Source organism: Hydra viridissima, unplaced genomic scaffold (assembly GCF_058129835.1).
Source record: "Hydra viridissima isolate aposymbiotic clone 2 unplaced genomic scaffold, HvirCarnegie_v1 scaffold_5, whole genome shotgun sequence".
Taxonomy (NCBI): domain Eukaryota; kingdom Metazoa; phylum Cnidaria; class Hydrozoa; order Anthoathecata; family Hydridae; genus Hydra; species Hydra viridissima.
In genome coordinates, this window is record NW_028324304.1 from 7,998,253 (window position 1) to 8,017,272 (window position 19,020).

A 19,020-nucleotide genomic window follows, 5' to 3' on the forward strand; every position below is an offset into this window, starting at 1 on the left:
TATACTGATATAAATGTTTCAACTCTTTATATATTGGCAGTGTACATTCACCACAAAATAAGTACAAAAATACAAGAATGCCATGGTATCAATAAAAAATTGATAATAAATTAAAAAACATACACCAAGCTATGGTTATAAATGAACAAAATTTGAAACCACGTTAAAAAGCGGTTATTATCACTCTTTTCTCGATAATTTCGGAAACCACACGTTTCTGCAACTCATTTTTATACATATTTTTAATAAACATCTAGGCTACAATACTACACTAAATGTAAAGCGTGGGGAAGCGTGGGTAACTACCAAAAGTCTCAGTGAACTTGAAGAATATTATTTTTTTTCATTTATTTTATTGTTCAAATAATTACTCCTAAACTGAACCATGTAAGTAAAAATGTATAATTTTCTTAAAATCTCCATAAAATGAGCTTTTCAAAAATGTATAGTACTTAATACTTATTTCTAGAAAGTTTTATAGAAAATCAACTTTTAAAGTGATGAAGCGAACAGGTTTGAAATGAACATCCGCAAAAATAATGAACAATAGGGCTTCAAATCTTTTATTTTTACATAAAATTATGTGAAATTCCTGCATTATAGTAATGATTGACTATTAAACTATTAAATAAAATTGAAATATAATGACAGTAGCGACATTAGTAAAAAACATTTATGATATTGCTCTACAATATTCCACTGTGAGCCGGTGTCACGTTAAATAAGTAGCCCGTTAAAAAAGTAGACAAAATGTTGTATCTGCGCATGCGTTAATTTACGGATACTTATTTTAACGCCATTTTAGGCGTTAACACGTTCGCTGCCGAGCTATTTTAAGCTATGCGTTATTTCTTCGCCGAGCCATAATGTTTACAATGATTAATTTTTGCCGAGGCTGTTTTACGTGGTTTCATTCTCATTGCCAAGGCTAGATATCAACATTTCAATAAATAAAATACTTTTAATCTGAAATAGTTCTATAGTATTTTTTATTCTGAATATAACTGACAAAAAAAAAGCACTACGAGTATTCTCGTAGCTTGGCAATGGGGAAGGAATTTTTTTTCTACAGTGCCGAAGTACTCGTAACACCGCAATGAGTATAACTCATTGCGGTGACTAGATCTTTTCAAGATGTAATTGAGAACTTGAAAATTGTAATTAAGAAACGTAAGATGTAATTAAGAAACACAACATGTAATTAAGATACTTTAAAATGTAATTGAGAAACCCAACATGTAAATAAGAAATTGCAATATGTAATTTGAAATATATATTATATTTTCTCTGATTACATCTTCTATGTTCTAAATTACATAATGTTCTAATTACATCTTCCATGTTCTAAACTACATAATGCGACTTCTAAATTACATGTTACATTTCTCAATTATATCTTACGTTTCTTAACTACAACTTTCAAGTTCTCACATCTTGAAAAGGTGTAGTAATGCACCTTATTTGATGCATTATTATTATAGTGTTTCAATTTTTTTGCACATGCACATTGGCAGTTATCATGAGTAAAAAAGGTAATTTAGATTTTGTTTTCTTAATTCTAAATCGTTGTGTTTTTTAGACTAGAAGCTAAAATATATTTGATAACTACATTCTACTGTATGTTATTAAAAAAGTGAAAAAAAATGTGAAGTACACAATAAGATGTTTTTTAATACATTAAAAAACATTTTAGTGTGCACTTCGAATTTTTTACACAGTATACCAGTTAATGTGTTTTATAGATGAGTAATTTCTTTTTTATAAATAGATAATTTATAAATTTATCTATCTCCTATTAGCTCAACACAGATATTCCACAATTGGATCAGCACATATGGTAATGGAAGATTGTGAGGATAGTGAAGATGATGATATTAAAGATTCGGATTCATTTTTCGCTTATACTACGTCTTCGAGCTTGACTGCATCAGAATCAGGTTCTGAAGATATTATCACTGAAGAAAGTGATGACAATCAGTACACAGACGTTCATCTAGCAGCCAATGCAGAAGATTTTTTAATGCCGCCGAAAAGAGCTAGAACAACGGGTGGTCCATCTAGAAATTCAAACCAATGGAAAGATGAGCCGAATATTGTAAAACAAGTTGAATTTACTGCCGATCTTGGTTTGAAGATATACATGGAGAGCAAGAAACCATTAGATTTCTTTAGACTATTTGTTACAGAAGAGCTTATAAATACTATGGCAGTTGAATCTAATCGCTACGCAACGCAAGAAATAAATAAGCAGCGTCCCCTCAGAAGAAGCTCACGTTTTAAAGATTGGAAACCAATAAACTCAGAAGATATGCGGCAGTTCCTTGGAGTTCTTCTTCATATGGGGTGTGTCAAAATGACCAATAGAACACTATTGGTCTAAGAACAGTCTCTATATATTTCCCTTATTTTCTAGAATAATGTCACGAAATAAATTCCAACTAATATTACGGTTTTGGCATTTTATTAACAATGAAGATTCGGGTAGTGGACGCTTATGTAAAATTATTGGACTTCTCGATCACTTAAATAATGCAATGGATAACATCTACTGTCCTTATAAAAATATATCAATTGATGAGTCAATGATGCTTTGGAAGGGACGTCTTGTATTCAGGCAGTATGTGAAAAATAAAAGACATAAGTATGGTATCAAGTTCTATGAGCTTTGCGAATCAGATGATATTGTACTAAAAGTAAAAATCTACTCTGGCGAGACAACTCTCGGTAAACATTTGTTGGGTCAAACGGGAGCTATTGTTTTAGATTTAACTGAAACATTTTTGGGAAAAGGTGATCACCTGTACACCGATAGCTTTTACAGTTCCTTTGAATTAGCAAAGCACATGATAAATCAAAAAACATATATTTGTGGTACTTTAAGAACTGACAGAAAGTCAAATCCAAAAGAGTGTACAAAAGCAAAACTGAAACAGGGAGAGGTTATAAGCAGAAGCAGAGAGGGTGTAGTGGTTGCTAAATGGAAAGACAAAAGAGACGTGCTAATGATTAGCAACATGCATTCGTTGCAAATGATTGAAGTGACAAACAGAAGAGGAGAGAAGAAAATGAAACCCAACATTATTAAAGATTACAATCAATATATGTCAGGAGTAGATAGGGCGGAACAAATGGTATCATATTATGATTGCCTAAGAAAGACAATCAGATGGTATAAAAAAGTAGCACTTCATCTCTTTGATACTTTTTTGTTTAATGCTTACTGTCTAAACAGAAAATATGGGGTAGATAAAACAATTTCCTTGCTTAAGTTTAGAGAATTAGTTGTTACTGATTTATTGGGTCAACGTTTGAATGATATTGTGCCTCGAATTACCAATAATAGCTTCCACTACTTGTCTTCAATACCAACGAATGAAAAGAAAAAATTCCCAACCAAAACATGTCGAGTCTGCTCTAAAATAAAACGTAAAGAAACACGATATGAATGTGCTGTTTGTGAAAATAGACCTCCGTTATGTATCGGCGAGTGTTTCAGAATGTATCATTCAGCAGAATAGGTTTACACTTAAATTTTCATAAAATAAAATTAAATTAATATTAATGTTTTATTTTTATCTGTTTTAAGCTATTTCTGTATTTATCCGCATTTAAATTAGGTTCTCTGGATTTTTAAATTAAAATCTTGAATGTAATATTTTCTGAAACCAAATGTGAAGCCAAGAAAAAAAAAAAAAAGAAAGAACAGACAAAGCCAGTCATGCACAAATATTATTTGAAATAAGTTAGTATAACTACGAGTATTCTCGTAGTTGGCAAATAAATGACGCCAACTTACTACGAGTATACTCGTAGTTGGCAAATAAATGACGCCAACTTACTACGAGTATACTCGTAGTTGGCAAATAAATGACGCCAACTTACTACGAGTATACTCGTAGTTGGCAGCGAAAGTGTTAAATAAGTATCCCGTTAAAAAAGTAGACAAAATGAGCAATCAAGACAATATTTTTAACGCCAAAAGTAATTTTAAACTTAACTTTAAATTTTAAGTTAAGTTGAGATTAAGTTAAAGTTTTATAAAATCCTTATTAATAAGTATGACTTTAAAAATAATCTTATAAGAACTTAATATTTGCAAACATATTTAACGTAACAATACGATAAATGAAAATTCCTAAATTAGGAGCGCCGCACTGCCCTTGATTAACGATCTTATATTGTATTGGGTCTTATGTTTATAGATTGTGATATAAATGTTATAATATGTTTATATTTTGATATCTGGCGCCCACCTTACACGGGGCCTCCTGAATAAGTAATATCATCTCTTAATTTAATAGTATTTCTAAGAGTCATTTTAGTTAAAAAAATTTAAAAAAAAGCAGCTTAATCTATAAATTTTTTGCTGATGAAAAGTTTCATATTAGTGTAAAAAGTTTAAAATCTATTACACTTAATAAACTTTAGGAATCTATTTCTGATCTGGAAAACAAGTTAATGGTTTGAAATATAACGAGTTCAGTTTTTGATCTAAATATGATCTTAAGCCTTCCTTAACGTTACAATTAAAAACCAACATTATCCAAATTAAACCTTCCAAACACGCTTACGTGGGATAATGTGTAAGCGATTAAAACATGTAGAAGATTACAATTACTTGGAAACAAAATGAGAAATGTAAAAAAAAAAACATGATAGCATATTAAATTGTTAAAAATTTATTTTCGAAAATAAATTTACATTCAACTTTGTATTGTTATTTAACTTGTGTCCATTTAAATATACCTCTCCTAGATTGTCGGTGTTTGCCTTTTCAAATAAACACCAGGGATCGAGGTTTACCTATCAAATATACTTTTAACATAAGCGATGGAATCTTTTTTTTTAATTACTCCTAGCCATAAGAGCTTAAGTTGCTGTACCTAACTCAAAAAAAAAAAAAAAAAAAAAGAAGAAGAAAGTTTTCATTCATTTTATAAATTGAATTATTTACCAGATAATTATAATAAATTGACAGATGATACAAACAAAAAAGACAATTATGTTTGAGTTTAAAAAAGTACAATCTAAAGTGAAATATAAGAAAAATAATATTAGAAACTATTTTTAACTTTTTTATATTTATAATTTATAACTTTTACTTAATAGTTAGAGTGGTGATGCAACTAGAATTTAAACTACAGTAACAATTTTTTAAAAAAAAATTAAATTATTATAATAAATCTAATTTAAAAAACTCCAGATTAAACTCTAATATAAAACTGAGTAAACTCTAGTCTAGTTCCACCTGTACTACTTGCAGTGCTGGGCAAAATACTTTTTAAAAGTATTTGAAATAAAAATAAAATAGTCTACCTAAAAAGTATTTGAAGTGAAAATAAAAATAAAATACAAGGAAAGTATTTCAAATAAAAATACATTATAAAACTATTTTAAATACAAAATACAAAATACTGGAATTGTAACGACTCGAATCGTACATCACAACTTTATTGACATAATTTAACCTTTAAATCAACGTTTATTGGCCTTTAAAAGTAACAGTTTTTCGAATGTTGCATCACTAAGACAGTTCCTTCGTGGCGTCTGAATTTGTCCAGCGGTGCTAAATAACCGCTCAACAGGTGCGGATGAAGGTAAGGTCGTATTTTACCTCACAAATACGTGTTTTATAACTTCATATTTTGCCAAGATTTTAAAATCCGTACCAGAGTCGCTTAAGTACGATAAACATTCGTTGTTGACTGTTGTTTGTTCTGCAATGTTAATTTCGCTAAACGAGAAAAAATCATCACTCATGCCACTGCCACCAGCTGATTGAGTAGCTGGAAGTGGGTCAGGGCCAGAAATAGTATTAGCTCTGTCCAACAACTGTTGTTGCTGAGACTTAGCTGCACGAACGAAGAGATCACGACAGAAATCTTTTTTATCACCCGGAACCCATCTCATTTTCAAGTAGGGATGCGATACTGCTGCAACTATCCTGCTGGCATTATGTTCAGAAAATGATAGATGAACCTCAAATCTTGTTTTCAAGCTTGTAAGCTTAGATTCTGCAAATTTCTTAGCATGCTTCAGTGATTTCTGCTGCAGGTCCTGCAACTTCTGCTGTACGGTGTGCAGCGTCGGAAATACATCGCCAAAGTACACATTGTCACCTTGTAACCTGTCAATGGCAACAGCAATAGGAGCCATTATCATTACATACTCTTCTAGACATTCTAACTCCTTCTTTTTGAACTTTGGCAACTTCAAAACGTCGCATATTTCTCCAAGCTTATCTTGCAACTGGAGAATGCATTTCAGTGCATCATACCGGGAGTTCCATCGTGTAGGGACTGGTATCAGTATTGCCCTTGCGATGATTTTTTTCACAGCATCCGATGCCTTGGAACTTCTATGAAGCAAATTCCAAATGCTGGTACACTTGGCTAATGCAGCTCGATAAAGACGTTTGAAATTAGCATCAGAATCACATGCTTTATCTGCATCAGTAGTTGATGCGAGGCTGAGAGAGTGACTATTGCAAGCTTCATGGTGAGGCAGAACAACTTCAGTATCATCATCCGTGTCTTCGCTAACTGGTAAATTTAGGACTGCAGTCATGTCCGCTATTTCAACATCATTGTCGGAATTTTCTGCTTCATCATCATCACCAGTTCCTGTTTCCTGAATTTGTTCTTCAGCAGTTGCAGAGATCCCTGAACCAGATGCAGTACTGCTAGTATCTACAAAATATTCTCGGAAGGCTTTGCTGAAGTTAGAGGCATTATCTGTTACTGTTGCTGTAATTTTTTCCACGTGTAACCCATAATCATTATGAATTTTTGAGATCATTGCAGCCAATGAGTCGTAAGTATGACTTCCAACAAAACGTTGACAGGAAAGAGCAACAGATATGCGTGATACTGAGCATTCAGTACTAATATCAATATAGTGAGCTGTCATTCCTAAGTAGCTCTTTTGGTTCACTGACCAAATGTCAGCTGTTGTACAAACAAATGGTACTTTACTGAAGACTGTTCTTTTATCATCACGCATTTTTTGCAAACGGGCGTTTAATCGCTTGCCTAATGTTTTGCGACAAGGTATACTGACATTGCGATTGAGTCCATGGATCAAATTTTTGAACGCCGGCTTTTCCACTGTGATCAAGGGGCGCATTTCTTGCACAACGTAGTCAGCAATAAGCTTGTCAACTTCATCCTGTGAAATGGATGTTTGATTTCGAGGCATAATATGCATTTGTTTCAACTTCTTAGAAGCAGGACCAGATTCGACAGAAGGTCCACCTCCAACTCCAGATTCCATCTCAGTTACCGAGCGCTTACGCTGTTTTGCAACTGAAACCTTGTGCTGCTTGTATTCCTCGATTCGCTTTTTGCCATGAGCATTCTGCAACAACAACAACAACAGTCAATCAACCGAGATTATTGCATTTATTTGTGTTATGTTATAGCATTAGCGTTTGTCTGTGTTGCTTTATGAGTTTATTGTTTTTAATGTTTAGTGCGCAATATAATATAGTGTTTTTGTAGTTATATACATACCTGAAGATGTTGAGTAAAATTAGAAGTTGCTTTCAGTGAACCACTGTAGGTTTTTTTGCCAACACATAACAAACACTGTGCAATAATTTTAACATCCCCTGTAGTTTTACTTTTAGATATAATTTTGAAAAATTTTCCATCAAGTATGGCAGGGACGGCTTGTTCACTCTCAGCATTTTCATTTTCTACAATTTTAGTCGTTTCCCTCTCTTCCGCCATTTTGAATTTTTGGTAGATTGGTTCCCTCTAATATAGTAATTAAATAACAAATTACCATTACCAAGGGTGGTCTAAGGCAGCTCAATCCAGCCAAAGAACTTTTTGTAGTTGCGTCATTGTGTAATTCATTGTGCACAATGAATATGTAGTTCAATGACTATATATGGCTCGATGTGCATAATTCATTGTGCACAATGAATTAAGAAATGATATTTAAATTGTAAAAGCGGATGAACGTCAGGATGAAATACATAACGTATATAGAATGTAGTCGTCTTATTATTACACTTTTGGAAACCAAGTTTTAATTAATTTGCTGTTGGTGGAAAAGTATTTTGTATTTTGTGTTTTAAACAAAATAAAAAATGGCCTTGAAAAGTATTTGAAATTAAATTGAAAATACTAATGAATAAAAGCATTTCAAATAAAAATAAAAATAATACAAATGTATTTTAAATAGTATTTTAAATACTTTCATTTAAAATACTTTTTAAAATACTCAACACTGACTACTTGTAACTCTAGTTCTAACTCTAACTTATAACTGCTACTTGTAACTCTTCTTGTTGTATCTCTACTACTTATAACTCTAATCAAAAGGCGAATCAATCAAAGACACTTAAAATTAGTTTTTGTTTAAAATAAGTTTTCGTTAAGAAAATATTTTTATGTATTTAACAAAAAGATGACAAATCATTATGCTCACAAAACAAAAATTAATAAATTAAATATCTAACTTTTATTAAGGTTTTCAAAAAATTACTATTACACAAAGTTTCTAAAATTACTAATTCACTTATTAAAACAAAAAACTGAAAACCGCTATTATCACATGATTAGGTCAGCATATTGTAAATATACACTCAAATATTTTTACTATTTTATAATCTAAAGAGACACTACATCAATATTATTTTATTGTACAATGACAGAAATCATCACATTGAATTGATAATGAGCATACTTTTTTACCATATGATCAAGAAATGTAAGGAAACATCTCCATCTTATGACCTCCATTATAAAAGCAGTAGCATTTGCAATAGCATAAAGCCCACAATCATTTCCATTGTCTTGCTTTTGACATCTTATGACCTCCACATTCAAAGAAGAAATACATTCATTTATTAACAACAATCGTGCAACTCTGTGTACCAGTAATGGAACAGTGCCTTTATTAAATCTAGTAAACAGTGAATCATAATACTGAACAGAATTAGAACCATTTTCAGATGTTAAATTACTTATTAGAACCCAATGCGAATTTCTAACATTAAGTATCTGGACAAACTTTCCAGAAATAGTATAACCACCAAAGTTTTTTGAATTAAAAATCCAAGAACTTTGAAATCCACCTACTTCAGGAAATTGGTTTGAAAGAAAGCTTTGTACAATATCAATTAAAGTATCATCGAGCCAACAAGATGGATGTTTTAAAACATCTATGCACAGCTTGACTGACTGCGCTGATAATGTTGAATAAAAATTATCTATAGAAATTGCAGGACAAACTAATCTTTTGGATTTAGATATACTTGCGTCAGTTAGAGAAGTTGGATGCTTTCTATTGCTGGATTTTTTTTTAATTATTTTTAAATCATCATTTTTAATTAATTGTTTAGCCATTTTAAGACAATAACCATGCTCTTTTAAAATCAATTGGGTGGACAATGCTTGATTTTCTGATAAATAAGGCTTTATACATAATACAATTTACCATCTAAAGTATGTAAAAATTTAGATTTAATTCAATGATAATAATTATTTATTTAACAAATTATAATGTAATGTTTAGATACCACATAGTTTGAATTTTTTTGCATACTTTAAAAAAGATTTACGCTCTGATTTGTAATATTTCATCCTCACATCAGAGAGATATTGTTTAACATCTTCAACAGAATACTTATGAACAGGCATTTTTCAAATTAAATTTTTGACTTGTAAATTAGAAATTTAAGTAACTTTGAAGATAGACCTAACGGAACAAGGCTACTTATTTAACGATAGATTTCACCTACATAATGGAAACTTAACATCATATCTGCGCATGCTTATCGCATGCGCAGAGCTATTTGTCTACTTTTTTAACGGCTAGGGTAAAGTGACCAAATCCGAGCCAGTGACCAAATTTCAGCCACATTTTAAATTCAACCAGTGGCGTACCTAGGGTAAATAGCGCCTGGGGCAAACACCGATCACGCGCCCCTCCTCCCCCACATAAAGTACTTAATTACAATTTTTTTAATAAATGATGACACAAACTTTATTTTATATAATATATTTATTTTATATAATATATTATTTCTTAATTTATTTTATATAATTCTCGCTTATTGTATTGCAACCAAGTCTCTTTTGCGCCCCTTTCAGGTTGGCGCCCATGGCACGTGCCCTGCCTGCCATACCCTAGATACGCCACTGAATTCAACATTTCTGTCTTGGTTTCTGCTTTATGTTTGTAAATGCAACTTTTTTGAGACTAGTATGAACTCAGCCAATAAAAAAAAACAGCATTATTTTAGTTGGCGGGTGTTTATAATAGAAGTATTATCATAACAAATACTTATCTCAAAAAAGTACTACTTTAGATTTAAAAGATCATGTAAGCATCCAGTTTGAAGCTTATAAACTTTAAATATTTATTACTTAACGAAATGGTACATATTTTAAACTATAAATATATTTCTTAAAATGATAATTTTAGCTTTATAACTATGCTGAGTCATTTCTATAGATTGCATTTCTGAATTAAATGCACCTGGTAGAAAGACCTTTTTCCGGCCAAGGCCGAAATTTACCTTTTTCCGGCCAAGGCCGAAATTTACCTTTTTCCGGCCAAGGCCGAAATTAGGTTCACGAGTGTCTAAAAGTAACTCATGCTTGTAAGAAATTTATATTATTAGATTTTTTTCTTTTAATATAAGTACTTTATGTTACATTTATATCCTAAAAGTTATCAATCTTAAATATATGCATTTATTTAGTTAAATATTTAGGTAATATTTTTTAATTATGAGAATGATGACTTAAAAATAAACAAAAGTCTAAATAATTGAATAAATTGTTTTATTTAGATTATTGCTTATAAATGAAATTATATTTAAAAATAATCTTTGATTGAAAATTTTGATAATTTATTATATAAAGTTTTCATTTTAGAATGGCTGATAATAAAAAAAAAATTTATATTAAGAAATAATGTCTTCCAACTCGAGGTAAATATTTGAAATATAAAGAGGAAGTGTTACTTGAAGCTATAAACAGTGTTATTACTTCACCTTAAATGTCTTTTAAAGCTGCTGCTAAATTTTTTAAAGTACCTCAAGCAACTTTGCAGAGCAGGATAAATGGAAAAATTGAGATTGGTGCAAAAGCAGGAAGAAAAAGTTTGATGCCACTTGATCTTGAAAAAAAGTTACTCGATTTTGCAGACAACAGAGCTAGGATGGGCATTGGTTTTGAAAAAGAGCAATTCATGGTATATGCTGGCAAGCTTGCCAGAAAATATGGATATTCTTTTAAAAATGGAAAACCATCTAATAAATGGTGGTAAAACTGCTAAACAACCAACATTACAAAAAAGTAACTCTTCGACAACCAGAATCAACAGCATCAGTTCGTCATCAATGTATGAATCCAATAAAGGTGGCAAATTATTTTACCGCACTTAAAGAAGTCATTAAAGACTGTCAGTCTAAAGTAATATGGAACATGGATGAGACAGGGCTGCAGCTAGACTTTAAGGCGCACAAAATTGTTGCTGCAAAAGGAACTAAATATTTACATATGAGTACCAGTGGAAATCGAGAAATGATTACTTTAATTGTTTGTGTGAATGCAGCAAGAAGAGCCTTACCACCTCATGTGATTCCAAAAGGGAAAACAGTAAAATCCCTTCAAAGTTTTCAAGTTCTAGATGCCCCTGAAGGAACCAACTGGAGTCCAAGTAAATCTGGTTGGACTAAACAAGGGGTTGCAAAACTATGGTTTGAGCTTACATTTTTAAAAAACATTGGACTACAACGTCCACAAGTTTTAATTTTGGATGGACACGATTCCCACAATTTTGTAGAGTAAATAGATATGGCCATACAAAACCGAATTGATATTGTTGAATTACCTGCTCATACAAGCAATTGGCTTCAACCTTGCGATCGAACTGTATTTAAGCCATTCAAAGTTTCATATAAAAAAGCAGCCCAGGATATGATGTCTAATCACCCTGGGGTTATAATAAACAAGGCCAATTTCACAGGACTTTTAACCAAGGCCTGGAATAAAAGTATGACAAAATCCAATATTGAATCTGGCTTTAAATCATGTGGAATCTTTCCATATAATCCTTCGATTATTCCAGCTGAATCTTACTTGCCAAACTATGTGTATTCTGAAGACAGGTTAGTGACTAATCTCTTTGATCAAATTAAAACAACTGATAATACAACAACAGTTGAGCAGATTAATCAAACAACAGACAGCGCAAAAATACTTTTACTGGATATTGAGTCGGACCAACGTAATTACCAACCCAAGATTTGCTATAGCAAATGATCATGACTATTTAGCTGAACCAATAACCATAGTAGAAATTCCAGAACATAGCAGTGATAGTTTAGTGGAACTAAGTATGAAAACTATAAAACTAAAAGCTGCAAGTAATAAAGCTGTATTTACCAGTAAGTTTCAAGACAGCTTTAGGATGATGTCTGACTCTGAAATTGAACAACCTATTGATCAGTATGAAATTGATTTTACAGTTTCAACTCCTTTAACTTCTGATTTTGTAAAAACTAGATCTTTTGCCCCAAATTTCTTTTTTAAAAATTCATCTTTTCCAGGATATGGAGATAATGATATTTTGCCATATTCAGATGCAAATTTTACAAAAAGCAAAAAAGCTAAGTATGCAGACAAGTTTTTTGTGCTTACTTCTAAGGAAGTTATTAAAGCAGATACAAAAAAAAGCTCAAAATGAAACGGAAAAAGAAATGCATAAATTGAAAAGACTACAAAACTTAAAAATAAAGGAAGCAAAGGTATTGTAAAAAGATAATCCTAGAAAAAAACCTTTGATATAAAAATGAACCAATAAAAAAATAAAAAAACGTGTGATTTTATTATGTTGTTATGAATTTTTGTTCTTATTGTTTAATAAAGTCTTTTATATAGTTCACTGAATTCTTTTTTTTTTTTTTTAATATAAATATTATATTCTATGAAAATCTTTTAAAACAGTAGGTCAGGTTATTACATTGATATTTATTATCCTGATTTACACATAATAGGTTCTTATTTAAAATATTAAACCTAGTTTTATGTTTGGTTTTTATTTGCATTTTAAAAAAAATTTCCTTTTATTTATTACCAACATGTAAACGTTTTTTTTTTTTCTTGCCCATGGACAAGGTGGTGCAACTCATGAAAACATATTTTTTTACAAGTTGAGGCATCCTTATTAAGTTTAGGCAAGTTTATTGATTAATGCTTCCTGAAAACATATTTTTTTACAAGTTGAGGCATCCTTATTAAGTTTAGGCAAGTTTATTGATTAATGCTTAGTATTAGGTTAAGCAATCATTTTCTAATTGATGTTTAAGAACATGTTCATTTCAACTTTAAACTAAATAAACTTTAAGTGAATCCAATTTTGCTAAAACTGTTTTACTTATTGTTTATCTGTCAACCGGCTAATTTGTAGAATTAAAAAAATTACTGATACAATATTTAGTAATACAATTAATTTTTAAATATTTTAAATACTAACCCATAAAAGTATTGGTAAAAAGCTTGTTTTTTTTATTGGCTGTAATTGGGTTCATTCCGCACACGCCTGGCTGAAATTTGGTCATGGTGGTCTAATTTATATACTTTTTGTTATCGTTGTTTTTTCAAACAGTTTTCATTTATAATAATTGCCGTAATTCTATCCTAAATACTGAAAGATTTATCTTTCTAGAAATGTATAATTTTCATATAGACTTTTTTGTTAATATGTCAGTAGAAACAATTTTGTAAAGATGCGGCTGGAATTTGGTCACTTTACCCTACTTATTTAACGTGACACCGGAGAATGCAGATAGTTCAAAAATAAAGCTGGCGGAAAATGCAGATGGTCCAATTTTGTTTTACGCGGAGATTACAGATAGATCAATTTTGTTTTTGGCGGAGATTGCAGATAGTCCGATTTTGCGCGGAGCCATCGATATATGAAGAGCTTATTTTCAAAACGCGTTAAGGGACATTTTTGAAAAAACTGCCCATTATTATAAAAATAAACAAATACTTTTAAGTCATGTTAGTAACTATTTTCAAAGACTTCAATATTTTGATTTATTTTTAGCTAAAAAGTATTTTTATTTTCAAAACGCGGTATGATTTTTTAAATTTCAAGGAGGTTTAATACACAGGAGACGGCACGGTATATATGTTTATATAAAACGCGCTGAAGCCAGTTTTGAGAGTCAGCCGCCATCTTAGTTTACCCAAAACATTTTTATATTTTGCGCAGAACTATGGAGAAAACACAGATGAAACGAAATCAAAGCACTGCAACAAGTCAATAAATAATTGGCCAGTTATACTTTCGAGGTTATATTATGTTACAATGAATTGTTTGCTAACTGATTATCTGGTTCAGCTTATTCCAAAATATATGGAATACTGAAACAGACATTCAGATAGTTGTATGTCAACACAAAAGGGAAATATCAATAATGCACCTTTTGTTTTCAAGTTAATGCATATTGTTCTTGTTTGCTACTTGTATTTAGCGCTGAAATACATGTTTCACAGTGTAGCGAATTCCCCAGAATTTCCCCTAAATACAGCAAATCCTGCAATATAAGCCACAATACTTTGTGAACATGTAGACAAACAACTAGTATCAGGAACTAAAAAATAATCATGATCAGTTACAGAGTTTTCTAGTAGTTCAATAATCCTATTTCTGGTAGTAGAGTTATTCAAAACACAAACAGAAGGAACATCAATGTTTTCAATATTTTAGTATTTACTAGAAGCAGTCAAAATAGGTACAATTTGCAATAGCAAACAGTTTCCACGAAAAGTATCTTGAATATCATTATGTACTGTTCCAATAAACTGTTATATAGTTACAAACCAGGATATAGCTTACAAATTTGAAATTGAACACAAAAAAAAAATTTTGTGTTAAATTTCAAATTTTCTTTTGAATAACTTAGGGTAGTAAAAGACATGCATTTAAAAACACTGTTAACTTCTGGAAGGGGGATTTCAGAAAAATTACTTAATATTTTTTTATTGAAATAAATATATTATATGTGAATTTTTTTTTTTGCAATAAATATACTACATATGATTTTTTATTTATAACTTTGTCATTATTTTAGATATTAGTAGTAAAATTTTCAGTAGTAAAAATTTCTCGTTTCCAATATCAAAATATGAATTTATAAACTTTCATTTTTATACTTTGCAGAAAACTTGGGAAAATTTTCTCTCTGTATCAACCATTTACATAACATTAAAATGTAATGCCACCAGTACAATCTCAAGATGGTATGTCAATTTAAATCTGTTTTTAATATTTATCATTTTATTATTATTCAGTATAAATCATTAAAAGCTAAATAAAAAGTTATAACTTAATTATTGTTGTAAACCATAATAAAAAAGTCTTTCATGTATATTTTGGCTTTTATCAAATATAAGAAAAAGGCTATACAAGAAACACAAACTTTTATCGTATATAAAATAGCGTAACTAATGACCGTATGTATAATAGGTTTTATAAATAGCGTTACAAATAACTGTAATATTCAGAAGACGTCAGAAATATTCAGAAGTGACGTCATGAATGTTATATTACATTATTACTTAAATTATAACAATTATATATATATATATATATATATATATATATATATATATATATATATATATATATATATATATATATATATATATATATATATATATATATATATATGTATATATATATATATACATACATACACTTAAGTTATAGCTTCTTATCTTATATACATCTAAATACATCTTGTTTCAACTCACAAACATATGGTTTTCTTTTCACAAGAATCTTTCGTGTATCTGAAATACAGTCTCTGTTGGTAGCATGTTTAAATACAGCTATCTGAATGTCTTTTTCAGTATTCCGAATGTTATTGAAATGAACTGAAGAAGACTATCAGTTAGCAAATAATTCTTTACATGATAGTATAAGTTACCAAGCATAAAATGACCAATTATTCAATCATTTGATTGCAATCATTGCAATGTTTTGATTTGGTTTAACAAAGTTTTAAATAAAATCCTTAGTTTCGCGAAATTCTTTTGGGTTAACCAAGATGGCGGCCAAATTTCAAAACCGGCTTCAAAAAAGTCACGTTATGCCGTCTCCTGTGTATTAAACCTCCTTGTTAAATTTATTTTCAAAACGCGGTTTTTTTTTGGACCAATCATAGCGTGTAGAGAGATAATTTTTCGCAAACGCAATAAACAACTCGAAGAAAAACTTTAAAATGGCTAACTATGATTGTTTGGATGAAAGTGTTGTTGTAGCGTTGAAGTCTCGAAAAAGAAAAAAGCAGTGCTCAGCAAGAGAAATGAGAAAGTTATTTCGACATTCAAGTGGAGGAAAAATTCCTTCTATATCGTGTAATCACGTTGCAGGCTTTTGCAAGGTGAGTTTATTTGATTTTATTGAGCTTATTGTTGTTAAATTATGTTATAATAATCTTTAAATTTATGACAAATTTATTTCAGGCTCGAGATATTACACCAGACAATCTGTTTAAATGTCATTCAGAATTCTATTGTAATTCCAACAAAGTGTCACAGGATGCTTCTATCCTTCAAGTCGGCTTGACGTCACGAGAAAACACAGAAATAGCAACCATTATGGTTCGGGGGAAAACAAACTGAGTTTGTAAGTGAAGCAGTATAGCTAAACAATTGACAAAGCATAAAAGACAACCATGCCAAAAAGCTGTAGCGTTCCTGGTTGTCAAACAAATAAATTAAAAAATCCAGAACTTAGATATTATTGTTTTCCAGCAAAAGAAAGTTTAAGAATAAAGTGGATAAGTGCTATTCACCGAGCTAAAGTTGATGATTCTGGTAGAGTAAACCACAACAAAAATTGGTCTCCTAAATCAAAATCAATCTATGTTTGTTCTTTGCATTTTATATCGGGTAAATAAATAAATATTATTTTTAATACGTTTGAAGCTCCTTTGATTGTTTAAAAATAATTTTCAGGTATTAAACAAATTATTTTCCTACTTTTAGGACGGAAAGAAAATTTTGAAAAACACTCTGATGCTATACCTTCTAAATTTCCATGGACAAGTATAAGATCTCCATCTAAAATCTCAAAAATAAAGTTATCCAATGATATAGTTTAACCTCATCTCCAATTAAATTTACCTAATATATCTGGTAGGATCCAAAGATGTCAAAGAAGAATAAAAAGGGCTTCTGGTATTTATATAGAGTTATATATAAGTATATAAATATGATTCAGGGTTTTGCAAGCTAATGATTTATTAATAGTGTTTTGAAATATATTGAAGTCTTTAGTATAAATATTTAACAAATAATAGGAAAGTTAAAAGGATAATTAAAACTTTTCATTTTAGTTAAAAGAAAATTGATCAGCAATCCTAAATCAATAAAAAAAGAATTATCTGGTGAATTATATGATTATAAAGAAGAAGTTGATTTTTCTGTTAATGATGGAGAAATGGAAACTTTTACTGATGATATGAATTTGCAATTACCTGTGGTATCTTCTTCATCAGAATTAACTTTTTCTTTGCAGTCACCTATTTTTACTTCAGAAAGAGAGGAACTTTATAATGAAATGGATGAACTAAGAAATGAAAGGGATTGGTTAAAAATAAAAAATATTGAGTTAAAGTTAGCTGCATCTCCATTTTCTTTAGAAGCTTTGAAGCAAAATCCGTCTGTTTGCATGATGTTGACTGGCTTAGACTTTAAAGTGTTAGAAAAAACAATAATTTATGTATGTGAAGATATATTTGACAGCAGAAGACCAACAAAATTGAGTAGTTATGATCTAGTTATTATAACCATAATCAAGTTAAAGCAAAATTTAAATTTTGACTTAATTGCATATATATCTAACATTAGCAAAACAACTGCTATTGAATATTTTTACGAGTGGCTTGATATAATGTATTGGAAACTTAACTTTTTGATAAAAATGCAAGATCGAGATCACATATTCGACACTATTCCTGGCATTTTCAAAGCTAAGTTTCCACGTTTAACATGTATTATTGATTGTTTCGAGACATGTTGAAGCACCATCTTCGCTCTTAGCAAGGGCTCAATTTTACAGCCAGTACAAAAGACATTGCACAATTAAAGTGTTTATTTCCTGTACTCCTCTTGGGGCAATAAATTTTTTGTCAAAATGTTATGGAGGCAGAGCTTCGGATTTACTAATTACACGCAAATCTGGATTTTCTAGTAAACATATGCCAGGAGACCAAATCTTAGCAGATCGTGGATTCACTCTACAAGATGACTTTGCTACTGGGAGTTCTGCTGAGTTGTTAATCCCTGCATTTACACAGGGGAAAAAACAGTTATTTGTCAAAGAAATTGAAACATCTAGAAAAATTGCATCTGTTAGAATTCATATTGAACGAGTAATAGGATTGATGAAAAACAGATACACTATATTAAAAGGTATCATACCATTAAAGATTATAAAAAATATTAAGAATAAGTCTGCAAATAGTATTTTGGCAAACTGTGATAAAATAGTTACTGTATGTGCTACTCTGACAAATTTGGGAGAAGGCATTGTATTTAATGATATGAAAACCTAAGATTTACTTTGTAATGATTTATTGTATATATATATATATATATATATATATATATATATATATATATATATATATATATATATATATATATATATATATATATATATATATATATATATATATATATATAAAATTAATGTTAAAATCTTTAATTTCAATTGTTGGTTATTTTATTGAGTTATTTTGTAATTCATTTTATTGATTTACTATGTATATTTTTTGCCCGTTTTTACATCTCTGTATGGTCTTCGAGAGTTTTTTATTGTTAACTAATTTTTAAAAAAAAACAAATAACATTTACATGTCAAAATCATGTTATTTCTAAAAGTTATAACTCAGTGCCTTAGAGAGGGAGGGGTAAAGAAGGCAATTTAACCAGGGCACCAAGATTCAAGAGGCTCCTGCCGACCGGTTAATTTTTTTTT

General features: G+C 30.2%; 2 protein-coding genes and 2 pseudogenes across 3 annotated transcripts; 2 read left to right on the forward strand and 2 right to left on the reverse strand.

Moving 5' to 3' along the window:
* Positions 1–5,375: 5,375 nt before the first annotated feature.
* On the reverse strand, positions 5,376–7,929 carry LOC149888393 (uncharacterized). Its single transcript, XM_090086663.1, has 2 exons — positions 7,512–7,929; positions 5,376–7,356 (listed from the first exon to the last, which is right to left on the reverse strand). Exons 1-2 carry the CDS (start codon positions 7,728–7,730, stop codon positions 5,611–5,613), a joined length of 1,965 nt encoding a protein of 654 aa, XP_089942789.1. The 5' UTR covers positions 7,731–7,929; the 3' UTR covers positions 5,376–5,610.
* Positions 7,930–8,568: 639 nt separating this feature from the next.
* Positions 8,569–9,650, reverse strand: LOC149888394 (uncharacterized; annotated as a pseudogene).
* Positions 9,651–11,444: 1,794 nt separating this feature from the next.
* LOC149888395 (uncharacterized) lies at positions 11,445–11,810 on the forward strand. Its single transcript, XM_090089077.1, has one exon. The coding sequence runs from the start codon at positions 11,445–11,447 to the stop codon at positions 11,808–11,810; it is 366 nt and encodes a 121-aa protein (XP_089945203.1).
* Positions 11,811–16,295: 4,485 nt separating this feature from the next.
* On the forward strand, positions 16,296–18,595 carry LOC149888396 (uncharacterized; annotated as a pseudogene). Its single transcript, XR_016452953.1, has 4 exons — positions 16,296–16,417; positions 16,500–16,928; positions 17,025–17,216; positions 17,375–18,595. The product of XR_016452953.1 is annotated as an uncharacterized LOC149888396 (transcript).
* Positions 18,596–19,020: the final 425 nt, after the last annotated feature.

Bases quoted from the DNA above. Each gene is read 5' to 3' on its own strand.
- LOC149888393 (XM_090086663.1), bottom strand. From the start codon at position 7,730: ATGGCGGAAGAGAGGGAAACGACTAAAATTGTAGAAAATGAAAATGCT. The intron at 7,357-7,511 runs GTATGTATATAA...TTGTTGTTGCAG, and splicing joins ATTTTACTCAACATCTTCAG to AATGCTCATGGCAAAAAGCG.
- LOC149888395 (XM_090089077.1), top strand. From the start codon at position 11,445: ATGGATGAGACAGGGCTGCAGCTAGACTTTAAGGCGCACAAAATTGTT.